The 18,499-nt window shown below is 37.3% G+C and overlaps 1 protein-coding gene across 1 annotated transcript in view; it reads left to right on the forward strand.

The window, feature by feature from the left end:
• LOC133636407 (uncharacterized) overlaps positions 1-18,499 on the forward strand; it is a 180,996-nt gene that overhangs the window by 88,909 nt on the left and 73,588 nt on the right. Inside the window, exons 3-4 of the mRNA XM_062030399.1 lie at positions 2,064-2,222; positions 4,170-6,559. Coding sequence (XP_061886383.1) covers positions 2,064-2,222; positions 4,170-6,559 — 2,549 coding nt within the window. The remainder of the gene's footprint in view (positions 1-2,063; positions 2,223-4,169; positions 6,560-18,499) is intronic.

Consider the following 18,499-nt stretch of genomic DNA (forward strand, 5'->3'; position numbering starts at 1 on the left):
TCTTAGAAGTTCAAACTACTTTTCAAATAAATTCCAGGATTTTCCAGGATTACTGGTTTTCTAGAGCCCTATTACCACCCTTTTTTCTGGCGACTACCCCTCCCACATTTTTCAACCCACTTCAACGATTCCACCGTCAAAACATTTCTCTTAATTAGGAAAAAAAAATAAAGTTGTTTTTTGAACAGGAAAATTCCCGGTTTTCCAGGAATTCCGTAATACCATTTCTCAATTCAACATGTTACTGTACTTCAACATTTCTCAACCGATTTGAAAAATTCTAACAACAACCATTTCAACTTATTCAGACCATTCAAGTTGTTTTGACCATTTTCAAAAAAAATTCATTTTTTTCCGAAATTCCCAATTTTGGGGGAAATTCCCATTTAAATCAATGGGACATTCTTCAAAGTTCCACAATTCCCACATTTTTCATCTGATTTAAACTGTTCCAACTTTAAAATATTCAGCCTGTTCAGGAATTTTGTGCTCTAATTCAACAATTCTAAAAAAAAAAAAAAGGTTTTCTGGGACTTTTTTCCCCATTTAAAATGAATTGGCCATTTTTCAAAGTTTCACCATTTCCACATTTGTCAACCTATTCATACCATTTCACCTTCAACACATTCCACCATCTTGGAAATTCAAACTACACTTTTTCCAAGTTAAAAAAAATTCCAGGATTTTCCAGAATTCCTGCTTTTCCAAAGCCCTATTTCCACCCTTTTTTCTGGCGACTACTCCTCCCACATTTTTCAACCCACTTCAACCATTCCACCGTCAAAAAATTCCTCTTAATTAGGACAAAAAACAAAGTTGTTTTTTGAACTGAACAAGTCCTGGTTTTCCCGAAATTCCAGGAATTCCGTAATACCATTTCTCAATTCAACATGTTACTGTACTTCAACATTTCTCAACCGATTTGAAAAATTCCAACAACAACCATTTCAACTTATTCGGACCATTCAAGTTGTTTTTACCATTTTCAAAAAAAATCCTGCTTTTTCCGAAATTCCCAATTTTGGGGGAAATTCATATTTAAATAAATTTGACATTCTTCAAAGTTCCACAATTCCCACATTTTTCATCTGATTTAAACTGTTCCAACTTCAAAATATTCAGCCTGTTCAGGAATTTTGTGCTCTACTTCAACAATTCTAAAAAAAATTCACGGATTTCCTATAATTCCCGGTTTTCTGGGACTTTTTTCCCCATTTAAAATGAATTGGCCATTTTTCAAAGTTTCACCATTTCCACATTTGTCAACCTATTCATACCATTCCACCTTCAACACATTTCACCATCTTGGAAATTAAAACTACTCTTTTTCCAAGTTCAAAAAAATTCCAGGATTTTCCAGAATTCCTGGTTTTCCAAAGCCCTATTTCCGCCATTATTTCTGGCAACTACTCCTCCCACATTTTTCAACCCACTTCAACCATTCCACCGTCAAAACATTCCTCTTAATTAGGACAAAATGTGTTTTTTTTTAACTGGAACAATTCCCGGTTTTTCCGAAATTCCAGGAATTCCGTAATACCATTTCTCAATTCAACATGTTACTACTTCAGCATTTCTCGACCGATTTGAAAAAAATCCAACACCAACCATTTCAACTCATTCAGACCGTTAAAAAAATATTTCCTGGAAATTCCCAAATATCAATGGGACATTCTTCAAAGTTCCGCAACTCCCACATGTTTCCATCTGATTCAAACTGTTCCAACTTCAAAATATTCAGCCTGTTTGGGAATTGTGTGCTCTACTTCAACAATTCTAAAAAAAATAAATTCCAGGATTTCAGTTCAACTTCAGCATTGGAGCATTCACACGCAATTCCTTCAGGAATTGCCTCATCTAGTTCCTTATACTGTTTTATGTCAATGCAAACAGAGAATTTGCGAAATTCCGCTTGAAATTCAAAGTCAAATCATTGTAACTATTTATATGGGCTCCTTACACATGATCAGTCAGACTATAGTCAACAAAACAGATAAGGAACGCTAGTAAATATTGCTAGCGCTTGGCATTAATGTGTCTGTTTGTTTATTCTTATCCCACAGACCCAAGAATTGAGCTACTCCGAGACAGATCTCAGTAAGCCCAAAAGGTTTGCCACCTTTTCCTTCGGCCTTCTCAAAAAGAGGAAAAAGAAGAAAGAAGAGAATATATCCAGGAGCTCTTTTGGCCTCCACAGCCCTGACGTCGAAGACTACGATGAGGTAACAACATCCAATTAGCGGCACAAACTGAGTTGTTTTCAGTCAGTAGCTCAGTTTAATTGGCCACTATGTTGTACCAATGTTCCACAGTTGTAACCTGCCAAGGAATGCAACAGATGATAGGAACTTGGCAAAGGGAAAGAAAGCAAATGAGTGTCATTCAGGATTTTATATTTACTCGTATCTTTTTTTGATGAAATTCCATCAGTCTCTGGCAAGGTTGTTCAAACAGACCCTTTATGGCGGGGTGCCAAAAAGTGTGTGTTTCCCAGTAGAAACACCAACAATTGTGTAGCATAATAACCCAAACTGAACTGTATTATTTGACAAAAAGTGGGTTTTGTCACTAGACAGATGTATTTATTTTCATACGGTTGCGCAAAATAGACACTATACGATATATACATTTGGCGGAGCCGATAGAGTTTTGATACTATCATTGTATCGTGACAAAGGATGTCGATGACACATCTCTAACTGTGTTCCGCAAATCTGACAGCGACACACGAACGAAAGCGTCCTAGACGCTATGTAACATTTTTGCTAGCGATTCATGTCCCTCCACAGTGCAAAGCCACTTCAAAGTCGGTAATCCTCGCAAAGCCACATCAAAGTCGGTAATCCTCGCTTCCACTGCAGCAAATAAACGACCTTTCTTGCAATTGTCATCCCTGGAGGACAGGTAAAAGCTAAAGATGCTACGTAGGAGGACATGCTAACTGCAAGCTAGAGCTCTTAAATGTAAAGATACAAATACAGACAGTAACAATACCAAGTATGGTATCAGTAAATGGTCGATATTACAGTGGTTATATCAATATTTTTTATTGTCAAAAATGATTATCGTATTTTTTACAAATTCAGGAAATAAGTCCGTGGACATAAGAGGGCTTTAATGGCAAAAAATATACAATTTGAATCATATCCAATTGTAAAAAAATGTTTTAATATTTAATTGATATTTTTACAACACCATCCTGTGATTTTGTCTGATTTGTCTAAAAAATTTAACCATACGATGATCTTAAAGATTTCAAGTATCAGCGTTGAATACAGGCCCTGTAACTACCTGGTATCAAAATTGCAGTATCACCCAAAACTAATGTAAAGTAGCCAAACAACAAAAGAATAAGTGCTCATTTGATTTTAACACAAGAGTAGATAAATGATATTCCAGCAGAAAGTAACCAGATATTAACAGTCAATTAACAAGAAGATTAATAATAGTTTGGAGAAAATAATACAACGGAAAATGACGCAATATGTTACCACATACAGTACAGGCCAAAAGTTTGGACACACCTTCTCATTCACAACACAACTGATGGTCCCAACCCCGTTGATAAAGCAAGAAATTCCACTAATCAACCCTGATAAGGCACACCTGTGAAGTGAAAACTATTTCAGGTGACCTCTTAAAGCTCATCGAGAGAATGCCAAGAGTGTGCAAAGCATTAGTCAGAGCAAACGGTGGCTATTTTGAAGAAAGTAGAATATAAAGCATGTTCTCAGTTATTTCACCTTTTTTTGTTAAGTACATAACTCCACATGTGTTCATTCATAGTTTTGATGCCTTCAGTGACAATCTACAATGTAAATAGTCATGAAAATAAAGAAAACACATTGAACAAGAAGGTGTTTCCAAACTTTTGGCCTGTCCTGCACGTCAGCCAAATTAGGAGCTATTTGAAATGGTTCTATCGTTTCCATACCAAATAATATATCGGGTTATATACATCATTATTGCAGGAGGGTTAAATATACATTGGGGTATAGATAGGCTATATCGCAGATCCCTACAGTTAATGTGTCCCGAGCTATCAGAATGTGCTCAAACTAAGCCAGCCTAAAATCAAGATCGAGCATTTTGTCCACTTGATTATTTTCAGCTTTGACACAAAAATGCAAATATCAGTTTTTCACTGCTTTTATTGTGATCCTCCATAGAACCATGCAGAATTCAGTCAGGTGGATGAGGATCAGGCCAGAAGAAATGCAAAGCTCAGCATGTCCCAGCCGGTGCTCGACACCTGTGATTCCTTCGACATCCCTTCTCCTCCTTCTATCCATTCAAAGCTGTTAGAATCCTACTTTGCTGCCTCTAACCGGACCCCTGTCACTCACACGGCCATAGTAGAACCTCGAGAGCCTCTAACAAGCGACTCAGACTTTCTTCTGCATCATAAGGCTGAAACGGCACCGATTGCAACAATTCCTGAGATGCAGCAAGATGACAAAGTTCCTTCAGAGGATAAAGACAACGTTCTTGTCAATGACAACCAATCTGAATCAGTCTACGAATCGGTGTGGGTAGATTCTGTTTCTCCATCTGAAGAAACAGTCCCAAAGCAGGATCAGACTGAATTGTCTTGCTCAGATTACAAAGCAGTGAACATCAACTCATCTGCTACACACTTTGAAGATCAGTCTGGAAACAGCAACGTATCGATCGCAGAACCCATCAGTGCACCTCTTTCTTATGAAGCAGATGCCCCAGACGCACCTTTTGGTCAAACTCCAAAAAGTCAACCCTCCTTGGCTTATACTGACAGGGATGTTCCTCTGCTGGCAGAGCCTGTTGCTTACACAGAACCTGTAATGGTACAACAAGAGGACTTATTTCCTCACACTGAGAAATCCATTCCTGACTTTGCAGAAAAGGTCACAAAGCCGTCGGCTGATGAAAAGCTTGATCTCCCTGTCAACCGAGATGCAGTTTATGGAGCTTTGTACGAGTCATTGTTCCCACAAAGTTTCACCTCTGAGATTATGTTTTCTCTACCGACCAATCATGTTGAAACCTCCCCTGGTACAAGAACATTTAAATCGGAACAAGTTATGATTGAAACCCAAAGAGATGAACATTACCCCAGGCTGTCAACTTCAAGTGTCACCGATAGAATAGATAATGCGATCACGGTTTTCAATGAGCCGTTCTCCCGCCAGAGGTTTTCCTCTTACAATACCCCTACAGCCTCCGAGGCTCAAATGACCACAAATATCCCCCACAGCTCTTCCTCTTCTTATTCCTATTCGGAAGTAGTTGACAACAACCCTTATCCAGTCCACATCCATGCAGACATCAACTCAATCAGCTTCAGTCCTTTTGAAGACAAACTTTTTGCTTCAAACTCTGCCCCTCCTGTTTCTGACCAAGTATCATCCCAAGGGACAGACACTCAGGTTACCGACTCACTAGGAAGGGCGATTCTAGTCAAAGAAATAGTCTCCAACAGGAATAGCGCAGACTCTGGTCCTTCCTCATCGATGTCAAATGACATGACCACAGAGAAAGGTCTTAGAAAGAAAATGGACACAGCAGATAGTCCTCCTGAACTCACAGAGGGTTATACTGTTCCTAGCAGCCCCGTGTATCTGAGCGTTGGATCGGATGTTGGGAGTGCCATGGACATTTATTACAGCGCAGAGGAGGACAGCTTGGACAGTTTGGATGAGCAGACGTACATTATGGATAGAATAGAAGAACGTTTTCTGGGACCCTCAAGAGTCACTAAATTTGAGGAGTACCCACTGGAGAAGGAGACCGAAAGGACCAGGGATAATGTGGAGCTACATGGGGGAAACAAGGAGACGGAAGAGGTTTGTGATCTCCAGGTTGATATGCATCAATTACTAATAATCCAGAGGGATGAATTTCAAGTGCCAGAAACAGGTGGAACCGAGTTTTTTAAAGCTAAAGACGAAAGTATTGAGGGGACACAGTTTGCTGCCAAAGCACTGCCGCCGATAAAAGAAGAGGAGTTACTGGTCCATCCGGTTCTGCAGGTGAAAACACAGATGGTATGTGAGTTTGCTGCACCCTCCAGTCACCCGCAGGGGGAGGGGACTCGTGGAAACTGGATCGAGGTCATTGACACAGCAGGGACGAAGCCCCCAAGTCGGGACTTACAGTATCTGCCAGATAAAGATATGCAAAGTAAGAATGTATTTAGGACCGACGTGAACGAGGAAGACTTAAGGACATCTGAATTTAAAGAGAAAGAAGAAAGACTTTCACCAACCGTTGAAAAAAAGACCCCCGATACCACACGTGTGGAAAGAGCCATCACAGAGATCTTCATCACGAGCACGTTGATGCACAATGCTGAGCTGCAATCAGCAGCCATTGCAGTCGAGCACAAAAGGGCTCAACAGGAGCGCGAGTGGGTGGATACCATTTCTGAGAGCGCAGAGGGAAACTTGGCAAGGCAAGAACAGGTGGCAGTAGAGCTGTCAGACCTCAAAGCTAACACACACCCGCCTGATAGGGAAGCTCCAGAGACTCTTTTGGAGAGACGGCAGCATCCGCCAGACGTCCCGGCTGATCTCAAACAAAGGTAAGTGCCAAAAAACAATCGCAAGTAAAGCCGCAGCTTAACAACATAAATAAATCACTTTAGTATGCAGTCTGTGGTCCTTCGGTTTGCTTGATAGACAGCTTGTTGTCAAGTAAAAGTGGAAGCGTTTTGGTGTTTTCTGTCTAAGCCAAAGGGGTATACTCTTACACCTGCTCCGATCCCTTGCAGCCAAGACAACCAGCCGTGTGTGGCCTTTCGTTCTCAGATTACTTTGCGGTCATTTGATAAGGCCTGGAACTGTGGCAACATTTCCTGTCATAAAGACTGTCTGTAATCTGTGGAATTTGAACACAGCGCAGGTAATGCCCCGTGTGTGTCCACCACAGTGCATGATCAGCGGTTGTTAGGAGCAGCCTGTCTGGATATATTGAGTGGAAGGCGCATGTGTGGTGACTTAGAGCGTCATAATTATAGTATGTTGTATCATGCACATTATGACTTTCATTTCCATTTTTCCATTTTATTTTGTTTATTAAAATCAAACAAAAACAATCAAAACCACATTAAAGTAGCAGAAAGAAGTATGCATTTATAACATCTTCCTTTATTCACACAACTACAATATGTGTTGTTCAACTTAGAAGAGGAACAAAATAAACAAATAAATGAATAATCGTCTGACTCAAAATCATCATTTTTTATTTATTTATTTTTCCCAGAAATAATATCTTATAATCATCATGATTTTTGAATAAAAAACAACAACGACATTGTTTTACCTTGTTTTGTTCCATCTAGTTCAGGGGTCCCCAAACTACGGACCGCAGGAAGTCCCAAGTTAGGAAAAAAATAAAAAGCAACATCCGGTAGAAAATGGATTGGATAGACAGATTAAAAAAATTAAAATAAATAAATTATATATATATATATATATATATATATATATATATATATATATATATATATATATATATATATATATATATATATATATATATATATATATATTTTAAATGTATTTATTAGAAAATGGATTGGATAGACGATTAAAAAAATAAATACATTAATAAATAAATAATAATAATAATATATATATATATATATATATACATATATTTTTATTTTATTTTATTTATTTATTTTTTATTTTTTTAATTTATAAATAAAAAACATTATATATATATATATATATATATATATATATATATATATATATATATATATATATATATATATATATATATATATATATATATATATATATATATATATATATATATATATATATATAATGTTTTTTATTTATAAATATATATATATATATAGTTTTTTTTTATTTTAATTTATTATTTATTTATTTAAATTTTTTTTAAATCTGTCTATCCAATCCATTTTCTATTGCATGTTACTCTCGGTGTCGCCTAGCCGCTCATGCAAATCATATTGTCTAAAAATGCATTTTCCCATTGATAACGTGACATCATCGCGCTCGGCGATGATGTCACGTTATATATGTGTGTGTATATATATATATATACACACACACACACACACACACACACACACACACACACACACACAGCCTGGCGCCAGGCCAAATTTTTTTAACCCAATACGGCCCCCGAGTCAAAAAGTTTGGGGACCCCTGATCTAGTTTGTTCCACCTTTTATATCTTTCTATTGTCATGGTTCTAAGGTCCGTGTACCTTTTGTTCATTCTATTTCCAATTCTGAAACGCAAATAAAAAAATAAATTTAAGGCCGTTTTTCGATTTTTATTATATATGGCAGATTTTAAAACGAACAAGAAAGGGTTGATTTTCATTAAAATATTGGCATAAAATTGGATTTTGTGCTGTTTTCTTTTGATGGATTCAAATTTTTCCAGATAAACACAAAAATCTGAAAAAAATATTAATCCAAAATGCGTGTTTATCTGTATGAAAAATACACACATTGAACTGGGAGCAGTATTTTAGCTTTTCCTTTGCGTTTAGCATGTTTTTAGCATAACACCTTTGTTCTGCAGGAGTCCTATTGTCATTTTAAAAAAGTGTCATTAAATAGTTGTCACACTTTTGTGTCAGGAGGGTAAAAAATAAACCCAACTAGAATCTGATATATCTGATACATCATTAAGCTTTAGAACTTTGTTTTAAAAATCTCCTTCCGCGTCTGTCCCTGACACCCGCATTTCAGGCTGACTCTGTGGAAATGCTCCCCACCCACACTGCTTGGTGCCTCGTCTGCGCTGCTGTGACCTAGATTACCATAGTAACTAATTAGATGACCATAGTAACTAATTAGATTACCATAGTAACTAGTACTTCATGCAAAAGTGCAGATTCCAACCATTGAAATACTTTGTATAGTTGAAGACTTCCGGTCATTAGAAAACATCACTGCACATCATAATGGCAGCTACACTTTCCATCTTAAAGATCTAAAAAAATTATTTCGGAATAGCCGACATGCCAGATTGATAAATTTAAGCCCCCGGGCTTTATTTTGGCCTGGTGTGTATTAGAGTGCCATATTTCCTAAATTAAAAATAAACACCAGCAGACACCAAAAATGCATCAATTCATTTTAATCAGCCCCATAAATCATTTGGCTGCAATTAACTTATAAAAATATTTTCTAAATAGATATGTCTATTTTTTTTCCATAAAATGTTGACACACACACATAGGACAGAGGATTCTCTGTGCCGTGTGTGGAACTGTCAGTTTGCACGTCCTTCTGACACGTGCTAAATAGAACGCAATGGAATGCTCGCAAAACGGTGATGAGTGTTGATCAATCACATTGCACGTGTTAAATATCTATATTTGCATTTTCTCCTCCCAGTATTGTGGGCCTTTTGATGATCAGCATATACAGCCGTGGTCAAAAGTTTACATACACTTGTAAAGAACATAATGCCATGGCTGTCTTGAGTTTCCAATCATTTCTACAACTAATATTTTTTGACCACTCCTCTTGACAAAATTGGTGCAGTTCAGCTAAATTTGTTGGTTTTCTGAAATTGACTTGTTTCTTCAGCATTGTCCATTGGGAAGGCCATTCTAAAACCTTAATTCTAGCCCAATTTAGCCATTCCTTTACCACTTTTGACGTGTGTTTGGGATCATTGTCCTGTTGGAACACCCAACTGCGCCCAAGACCCAACCTCCGGGCTGATGATTTTAGGTTGTCCTGAAGAATTTGGAGGTAATCCTCCTTTTTCATTGTCCCATTAAGCACCAGTTCCATTGGCAGCAAAACAGGCCCAGAGCATAATACTACCACCACCATGCTTGACGGTAGGCATGGTGTTCCTGGGATTAAAGGCCTCCCCTTTTCTCCTCCAAACATATTGCTGGGTATTGTGGCCAAACAGCTCAATTTTTGTTTCATCTGACATCACATGGACAAAGATAAGACCTTCTGGAGGAAAGTTCTGTGGTCAGACAGCCATGACATTATGTTCTGTACAAGTGTCTGTAAACTTTTGACCACGACTGTATATAATGAAGACAGAGATGCAAAATGGATTGCACTCCTTATTCAGCTCACTTAACAGACGCAACCCACTTTGCACACGTTTAGTAGAGCCGCTTTTTCGTGTGCTATTCAGTCTGCACATGTTTTAGTACACGCAAACCTTGAGTGAATCAGGCCCTAAATCTGTTTAGTTCTTTGAATCTCAACTTCTTCAATATATAATAAGGCATCTACACTTTTCATACTACTATGAAAAAAAATCATAAGCTTAGTTTTACCAGTATTGAAGGATAACCTACTGACATCAAATCATCTTTTGATTTTAATTAATTTGTTTTCAGCCACCTCTAACACATCTTCCCTATTTTGTCCTGAATAAAATAAGGTTGTCTGCACATAAAATAAACCTAAAAAATTTGGAAAACAAAGTCATTTTATTGACATACACTACCGTTCAAAAGTTTGGGGTCACCCAAACAATTTTGTGGAATAGCCTTCATTTCTAAGAACAAGAATAGACTGTCGAGTTTCAGATGAAAGTTCTCTTTTTATGGCCATTTTGAGTGTTTAATTGACCCCACAAATGTGATGCTCCAGAAACTCAATGTGCTCAAAGGAAGGTCAGTTTTGTAGCTTCTGTAACGAGCTAAACTGTTTTCAGATGTGTGAACATGATTGCACAAGGGTTTTCTAATCATCAATTAGCCTTCTGAGCCAATGAGCAAACACATTGTACCATTAGAACACTGGAGTGATAGTTGCTGGAAATGGGCCTCTATACACCTATGTAGATATTGCACCAAAAACCAGACATTTGCAGCTAGAGTAGTCATTACCACATTAGCAATGTATAGAGTGTATTTCTTTAAAGTTAAGACTAGTTTAAAGTTATCTTCATAAGTGCTTTTCCTTCAAAAATAAGGACATTTCAATGTGACCCCAAACTTTTGAACGGTAGTGTACGTAGGAAACAGTAAAGGTCCAATGACTGATCCTTGTGGTACTCCACAACTAATATTATGTAAGGCAAATTTCCTATTGCTTGTATTGCGACACGTGACTTCTTCCCGGAAGTGAAAAATAGTGGTGGTCAACCAAGCCAAGATAGCTGTCATATCTGAGTACAAAAGAGGCTTGAATCTTCCTACAAAAAGCAGATACAGGCAAAAAATGTAACTATGCAATGGAATAGATTTCTATACTTTATCAAAAAAAAAGGTTTGTCGAGTAATTTCAAGAAATATCCGTTGGACGCGTGTCCCAGACATATCAAACTATTGTGCTCCAGACGCCATTCTACACGACAAAACGGATGGAAATTTGGAAAAGCACGGAGGTCTACAACGTATTTGCGTGTGACTGGGTCAAGGAAGTTGGTATCAAGACTCTCCCGGATAAATATGCATCGTTTTTGCTCGGGTGAGGTCGCATTTCATGGTTTAACTTTGCATCTACTGCCATGTTTGTTGCTGTTGCAGGGGCCGTTTACGAGTAGCGTGATTTTCCCCGTCTTTATCAAAATATAACTGTAGATGTGCTGAAAAGTTGATATATGATCGCTGCCTTTGGTAAAGGATTAACTCTTTTAGTTTTACTCACATTTGCATTATTTTATTTAGGCTCGTCGAGTCGTAGCTTTGCGAAACAACCATGTGTTTAGGAAATGCAAATAATATCAAGGTAATACTTAAATGGGAAACACTAAACGTCAAAAGTATGTCCAACAAAACTTTAACGATGTGATCACTGCAAACTCATGCATTCTTTGACTCTGCTCCTTTGGACTGGAGTGTGATCTGCTTTTCTCGTCGTTGTTTTGTAACACTTTGCACTCCTACGCCCTCCATGATAACCTCTTGAGCAGGCCTGGGAAATTATTTTGACTCAGAAGGCCAATTTTTGAGAGAAAAAAATGTGTCTGGGGGGCCGTTATATTTATTTTTAGGAACACTAATACAAAACCTCACAATAATGTCTGATTGAATGCTAAAAACGTTATGACATTTGACATTTGTTTACTGAATGAGACACCCAGAATGTACATGAAAATAAAGAAGGTGGGATTTACAATATTAACTATGAACGATAAAACACTGAATATTCAATTTGTGTATTTTTCACACAGATAAACACACATTTTTGCATTTTGGATGAACACTTTTTTCAATTTTTGTGTTTATCTGGAAAAATTTGAATCCTATAAAGGAAAACAGCACAAAATCCAATATTATGCCAATATTTTAATGAAAATCAACCCTTTTTTGTTCGTTTTAAAATCTGCCATACATAATAAAAATCGAAAAATGGCCCTAATTTTATTTTTTGATTTGCGTTTCAGAATTGGACATAGAATGAACGGAAGGTACACGTACCAAAATTTTGGGCCAATTTTTTTCTATTTTCATTTCTGAAACAAAAGTTGGACAACTATTTAATGACACTTTTATATACTCCCCCTCTCGATCGACATATTTTACAAACAAACGAAACGCAACAAACACAGCGAAACATGAACACGAATGGTAAAAATAAACCCACCTACAATCTGATATATCTGATATATCACTAGCTTTAGAACTTTGTTGTTAAAATCTCCTTCCGCGTCTGTCCCTGACACCCGCATTTCAGGCTGACACTCTGTGGAAACGCTCCCCACCAACACTGTTTGGTGCCTCGTCTGAGCTGCTGTGACTTAGATGACCATAGTAACTAATTAGATTACCGTAGTAACTAATTAAATGACCATAGTAACTTGTATATCATGCAAAAGTAAAATGAGTGTGAAAAATAATAAAAAATAAATAAAAAACAAAACGGAAAAAGTGAATGTTATTGTTTTTTATATATATATATATATATATATATATATATATATATATATATATATATATATATATATATATATATATATATATATATATATATATATATATATATATATATATATATATATACATACTGTATATATACTGTATATAATGTATATATTTCATTTATTTAAATTGATTATTACTATTATTATCATTTTACTTACTTACACGTTACTAATTTATATACATTTTTTAAAAACTATATTTAAAGTTGAGTTTTGGTGGTACAATAAATAAAAAGTTTGCAAATGAATGAATAATCATGTTATTAATCGTGATTATTATTTTTGCCATAATCGTCCAGGCCTGCTTTTGATACTTTAGTTCAGGGGTGTCCGAACTATATCCAAAAAGGGCCGCATACCGAAAAGTCAAAGTATGCAGGGGCCATTTTGATATTTCTTAATTTAAAAAATATGCTAAAAACAGACATTACGTATATGTAAAGACATAACATTGTGTCAGCTTTGTATTATAGGTGACTAAGTATATAATTATTAATTAGTTAACACATTTCAGCTTTTTCTTATTACATAACATTTTTATTTTATTTTATTTTCTTATGTTTTAATTGTTTTTATTCCCATGTAAGAATAGAATAAAAAATAATATCATATTATTGTGTAACTGCATAACCTAGTGTGTCAAAATGTCTGCCGGTCCAGAAATATTAATGTTCAGTTACATATATACAGTGTTTATTATTGTTGTTGTATTTTTTCAAATTAATGAACAAAATTGTCTTTATATTTTAAGTATATTTTATTTTTATTTTGAGAGCTTCTAATATTTTAGACCAAAGGTGTCTAAACTTTTTCCACCAAGGGCCACCTACTAAAAAATCACATGAGGGGGTCATTTCTATATTTTATTAGTTTCAAAAATGCTATAAACAGATATTATATATTTTAGGACAAAACCTTGTGTTTATAGGTGACTAATTATCCGTTTAAAAGTTGTCAACTTTTTCTCATTACATTCCGATGTTCTGCTCTTTTTTATTACATTGTTACTGTTTTGTTTTTTTTAGATGGATATGTTATTATTTACAAACACACAACTTTTTAAATTTTAGCAGACACAGGTGTATTCGCACAAAATATCGGTATCGGACAGGTATCGCTAAAACCATCCTGAATTTTACTCGTATTGGATCGGAAAGAAAATCAGTGGTATCACACAACTACAATCCACCAAGGATATTATTTTTCTCTACCATTGACTTTGCAATATAGAACTTTTATTTAACTGGATTTATTTTTAAATATTGACATAATTCAGCTCCATGCAGAAGTGCCACCAACTATTTTCCCTAAAATATGCACTGAGGCAATGAAGTGTGTTGTATCCGATTACTCGATTAATTGACAGAATCTATAGCTGCAGACCTACTAACAAACTGATCAATAACTTGCTTTGAAATCATGAATCAAGGTGACAAGCAGATAATTACCTACCTTACTTTCTGGTACCTTTTTCCCACGCTTTGAACCCTGCGGCTTATGAAACGGTGCGGCCAATATATGGATTTTTCTTCGCTAACCGCCATAATGTTTTGTATCCAACAAATAGTTTTCATAAAGCGCCGACAGAGACACTGAAAATATTTGTTATTGTTTGTGCTGTGGTGCAATCTTTTGGATCAGTTCGCTCACTGCAGGTGCTGCGGGTTGACAATGTACTTTCTGTTTCATTCTTTGAACCAAAAGTATTTGTCCTTTCTTGAAATGATTCTTCATCCATCACTCCAAGCATTGTTTGTAAGTTTTACAATATAACTAAAACAATTCTTACTTACTAAACCGTCACCGTGTGTGATGTATGTAGGAGTGTTTTCATGCATATTTGTACGTGCTATTGTAATGTAATCAAGCTGGTGTCGCTAGCATTAGCGAATATGCTAACACATTTACAAGTGTTAGTGTTAATAAATTCCAATAGCATTCTTTTTGTATTGTTTCAGTATAGTAAATTCACCAAAACTTCACCTTGGAGTTATTGAGTGTTTAGCTGATTGGAGAGCGAGCTTCCACAGTTAGTGGGTGCATGATGATGGCTTCTGTTTTGTTTGGCCAGCCATTTAACTGCCGTGTTACAGACACCGTTTTAAAATTCGGTGGGTGGGGTTAAATACCAGTGCGCTCTACAGCCTGTAAAATACGGTATTTATTTTTGATAACAAAAAAATGCTTGGAATATCTTGTCGCATGATCAGATGGTAAAAAAGTTTGTATATGTTGTATATGATATGCAATTGCACGCGGTACACTTTGTGTCTTTCAAAATTGAAAGAACAAAAACATTGACGCACATTATTTTTAGGCTTTTATGCTGTTTTTTGTTTTTTTAACATAGCTAAATTTAGCGATTCAATTATGACATAAATATTAGAGTTGCAGCTTTTAATTTTCTTGGCAATCGAGTAATCTATCGACTAGTTTGTTGGATTAATCGAGTAATCGGATAAAGCACACATAGCCTAGTTTCAGGAAAAATTATTCAAATACACAAATATTTTTCTGCTTTCCATAGCCTTCATTCTTTTAAAAAAATGCACATTATTAGCATTGAAATTGCACTTTCAACATGTGCGCATTACACTGCAAAAAGTCAGTGTTCAAAAACAAGAAAAAAATATACAATAATTAGGGGTATTTTATTTGAACTAAGCAAAACTATCTGCCAATAGAACAAGAAAATTTGGCTTGTCAAGACTTTCCATAACAAGTAAAATTAGCTAACCTCAATGGACCCAAAAAATACCTTAAAATAAGTATATTCTCACTAATAACAAGTGCACTTTTTTTGGTAGAAAACAAAGAGACCTTTTTGCTCAATATGTTGAAAAATATTCTTAAATGAATTAAATGTTAGTGCCATTATCTTGACATAATGATATGCACTCGGCATTACATTTCTTGAAACCAGCAAAAAAACTAATTTATTGTTCTTAATGGAAAGGCAACAAGGCAACCGCTTGTTACTCTCGAGGTCTCCTAGCCGCTCAGGCAAATCATATTGTCTAAACATGCATTTTTTTCCATCGACAACATGACATCATCGCGCCGAGTGCGTGCTCTTTCAGTCAATTAGTGCGCGTATATACAGCGCGGCCCCCAGCCAAATTTTTTTAATTGTAATTTTGAAGAATTTATCTGAATGTACATGAACTATATCTCTGTTCAAAATTGTTTGAAATGTCACATGTTAAATGTTTAAATATAAACGGTGAGTTTACTGTACTGTGCCAACTGCACTACTATATGAGTACGTATTTTTTATTGTTTCATTGAAAATAAAACAGCAAAGTCCATTTGGCTGTCATCTGTTTTAATTATGAGACACAATTTTGTCAAAATCATGATTTTTTTTTTTGTCATGCTTGAAATAAGTAATTATTACTTTGAAAAAGTAGTTTTATACTTGTGAGTGTTGATGACACAGCTTTGCAACAGTTGATATTCTAGTTTCAAGCATGTTTTATTCAATATAGGTCATAAAATCTTAGCAACAAGCTGTAATATCTTACTGACATCATTTAGGACCAAAACCCTTAAAACAAGTAAAAGACTCCAACATAAAATCTGCTTAGTGAGAAGAATTATCTTATCAGACAGAAAATAAGCAAATATCACCCTTATTTGAGATATTTAAAGGCCTACTGAAAGCCACTACTACCGACCACGCAGTCTGATAGTTTATATATCAATGATGAAATCTTAACATTGCAACACATGCCAATACGCCCGGGTTAACTTATAAAGTGCAATTTTAAATTTCCCGCTAAACTTCCGGTTGAAAACGTCTATGTATGATGACGTATGCGCGTGACGTCAATCGTTGAAACGGAAGCGTGCGGACACATTGAATCCTATACAAAAAGCTCTGTTTTCATCTCAAAATTCCACAGTATTCTGGACATCTGTGTTGGTGAATCTTTTGCAATTTGTTTAATGAACAATGAAGACTGCAAAGAAGAAAGTTGTAGGTGGGATCGGTGTATTAGCGGCTGGCTGCAGCAACACAACCAGGAGGACTTTGAGATGGATAGCAGACGCGCTAGCCGCCGACCTCACCTTGACTTCCTCTGTCTACGGGCCGCCGACCGCATCTGTGATCGGGTGAAGTCCTTCGTCGCGCCGTCGATCGCTGGAACGCAGGTGAGCACGGGTGTTGATGAGCAGATGAGGGCTGGCTGGCGTAGGTGGATAGCTAATGTTTTTAGCATAGCTCTGTGAGGTCCCGTTGCTAAGTTAGCTTCAATGGCGTCGTTAGCAACAGCATTGTTAAGCTTCGCCAAGCTGGAAAGCATTAACTGTGTATTTACATGTCCATGGTTTATTAGTATTGTTGATTTTCTGTCTATCCTTCCAGTCAGGGGTTTATTTATTTTGTTTCTATATGCAGTTAAGCACGATGCTATCACGTTAGCTCCGTAGCTAAAGTGCATCGCCGATGTATTGTAGTGGAGATAAAAGTCACTGTGAATGTCCATTTTGCGTTTTCGACTCTCATTTTCAAGAGGATATAGTATCCGAGGTGGTTTAAAATGCAAATCCGTGATCCACAATAGAAAAAGGAGAGAGTGTGGAATCCAATGAGCCAGCTTGTACCTAAGTTACGGTGTGTGTGTGCAGAAAACATCGCACAGGGCGATGTGATGCGTCTAGTGCAGTAGCCTTGGAGTAGTAGTACCTGTAGTTAGTGCATGCTGCATGCCGCTTTTGCTTGCTATGCTGCATGCTGCTTCTGCCTGATACTCATTGCTTTCAGCTAGTGCCGCCGGCTAGCCCTCTGTCTCAGAGGGCGAAAAGAGGAGCCGAGTGCATAAGCCTCCTCAGCCGGTACATAGCCTCTCCATTGTCAAGACTCGTACATGCCTCCTCGTGGCCACACACGGTAACTGGAACCTCGCGGTTCCAGGCTAAGTTGTACGGGATCTCGGAGCAGCAGGGGGCCCCAGAGACGGGGCATGCAGGCCCACCGGTGTGTGGACATGCCCTGGTGCCCAGTCAACCCCTGTCCCAGCTATGGGTAAATAACCCCAGCTATGGGCGAATAGTGAAAACCGCCTCAACGGTGGACCAGGCGGAAGATGGCGGCAGCGGAATGCACCACAACGGCTGGGAAGGCGGATGAAGGCTGCAGCAAAGACGGGTCCCCAGTCGTCTTGGTCTCCATGCCACTGGACCCTGGCCCGCTCAATGCCAAGGACTGTGTGGTGGCTGACCGTGCACCAGTCTCCCCACATTAAAAGATTCCACGCACAGGCGTCCTCCTACGGAGGACAGTCATACTCGTCTTCGAGTGACCGCCGACGACGACGACCTAAGTTACGGTCAGAGAGAAAAAAGATGCGTCCTGCACTGCACTCTAGTCCTTCACTCTCACGTTCCTCATCCACAAATCTTTCATCCTCGCTCAAATTAATGGGGTAATCGTCGCTTTCTCGGTCCGAATCGCTCTCGCTGCATTGAAAACAATGGGGAAATGTGAGGAGCCTTTCAACCTGTGACATCACGCTACTTCCGGTACAGGCAAGGCTTTTTTTATCAGCGACCAAAAGTTGCGAACTTTATCGTTGATGTTCTCCACTAAATCCTTTCAGCAAAAATATGGCAAT

Source organism: Entelurus aequoreus, linkage group LG20 (assembly GCF_033978785.1).
Source record: "Entelurus aequoreus isolate RoL-2023_Sb linkage group LG20, RoL_Eaeq_v1.1, whole genome shotgun sequence".
In the NCBI taxonomy this organism is placed as follows: domain Eukaryota; kingdom Metazoa; phylum Chordata; class Actinopteri; order Syngnathiformes; family Syngnathidae; genus Entelurus; species Entelurus aequoreus.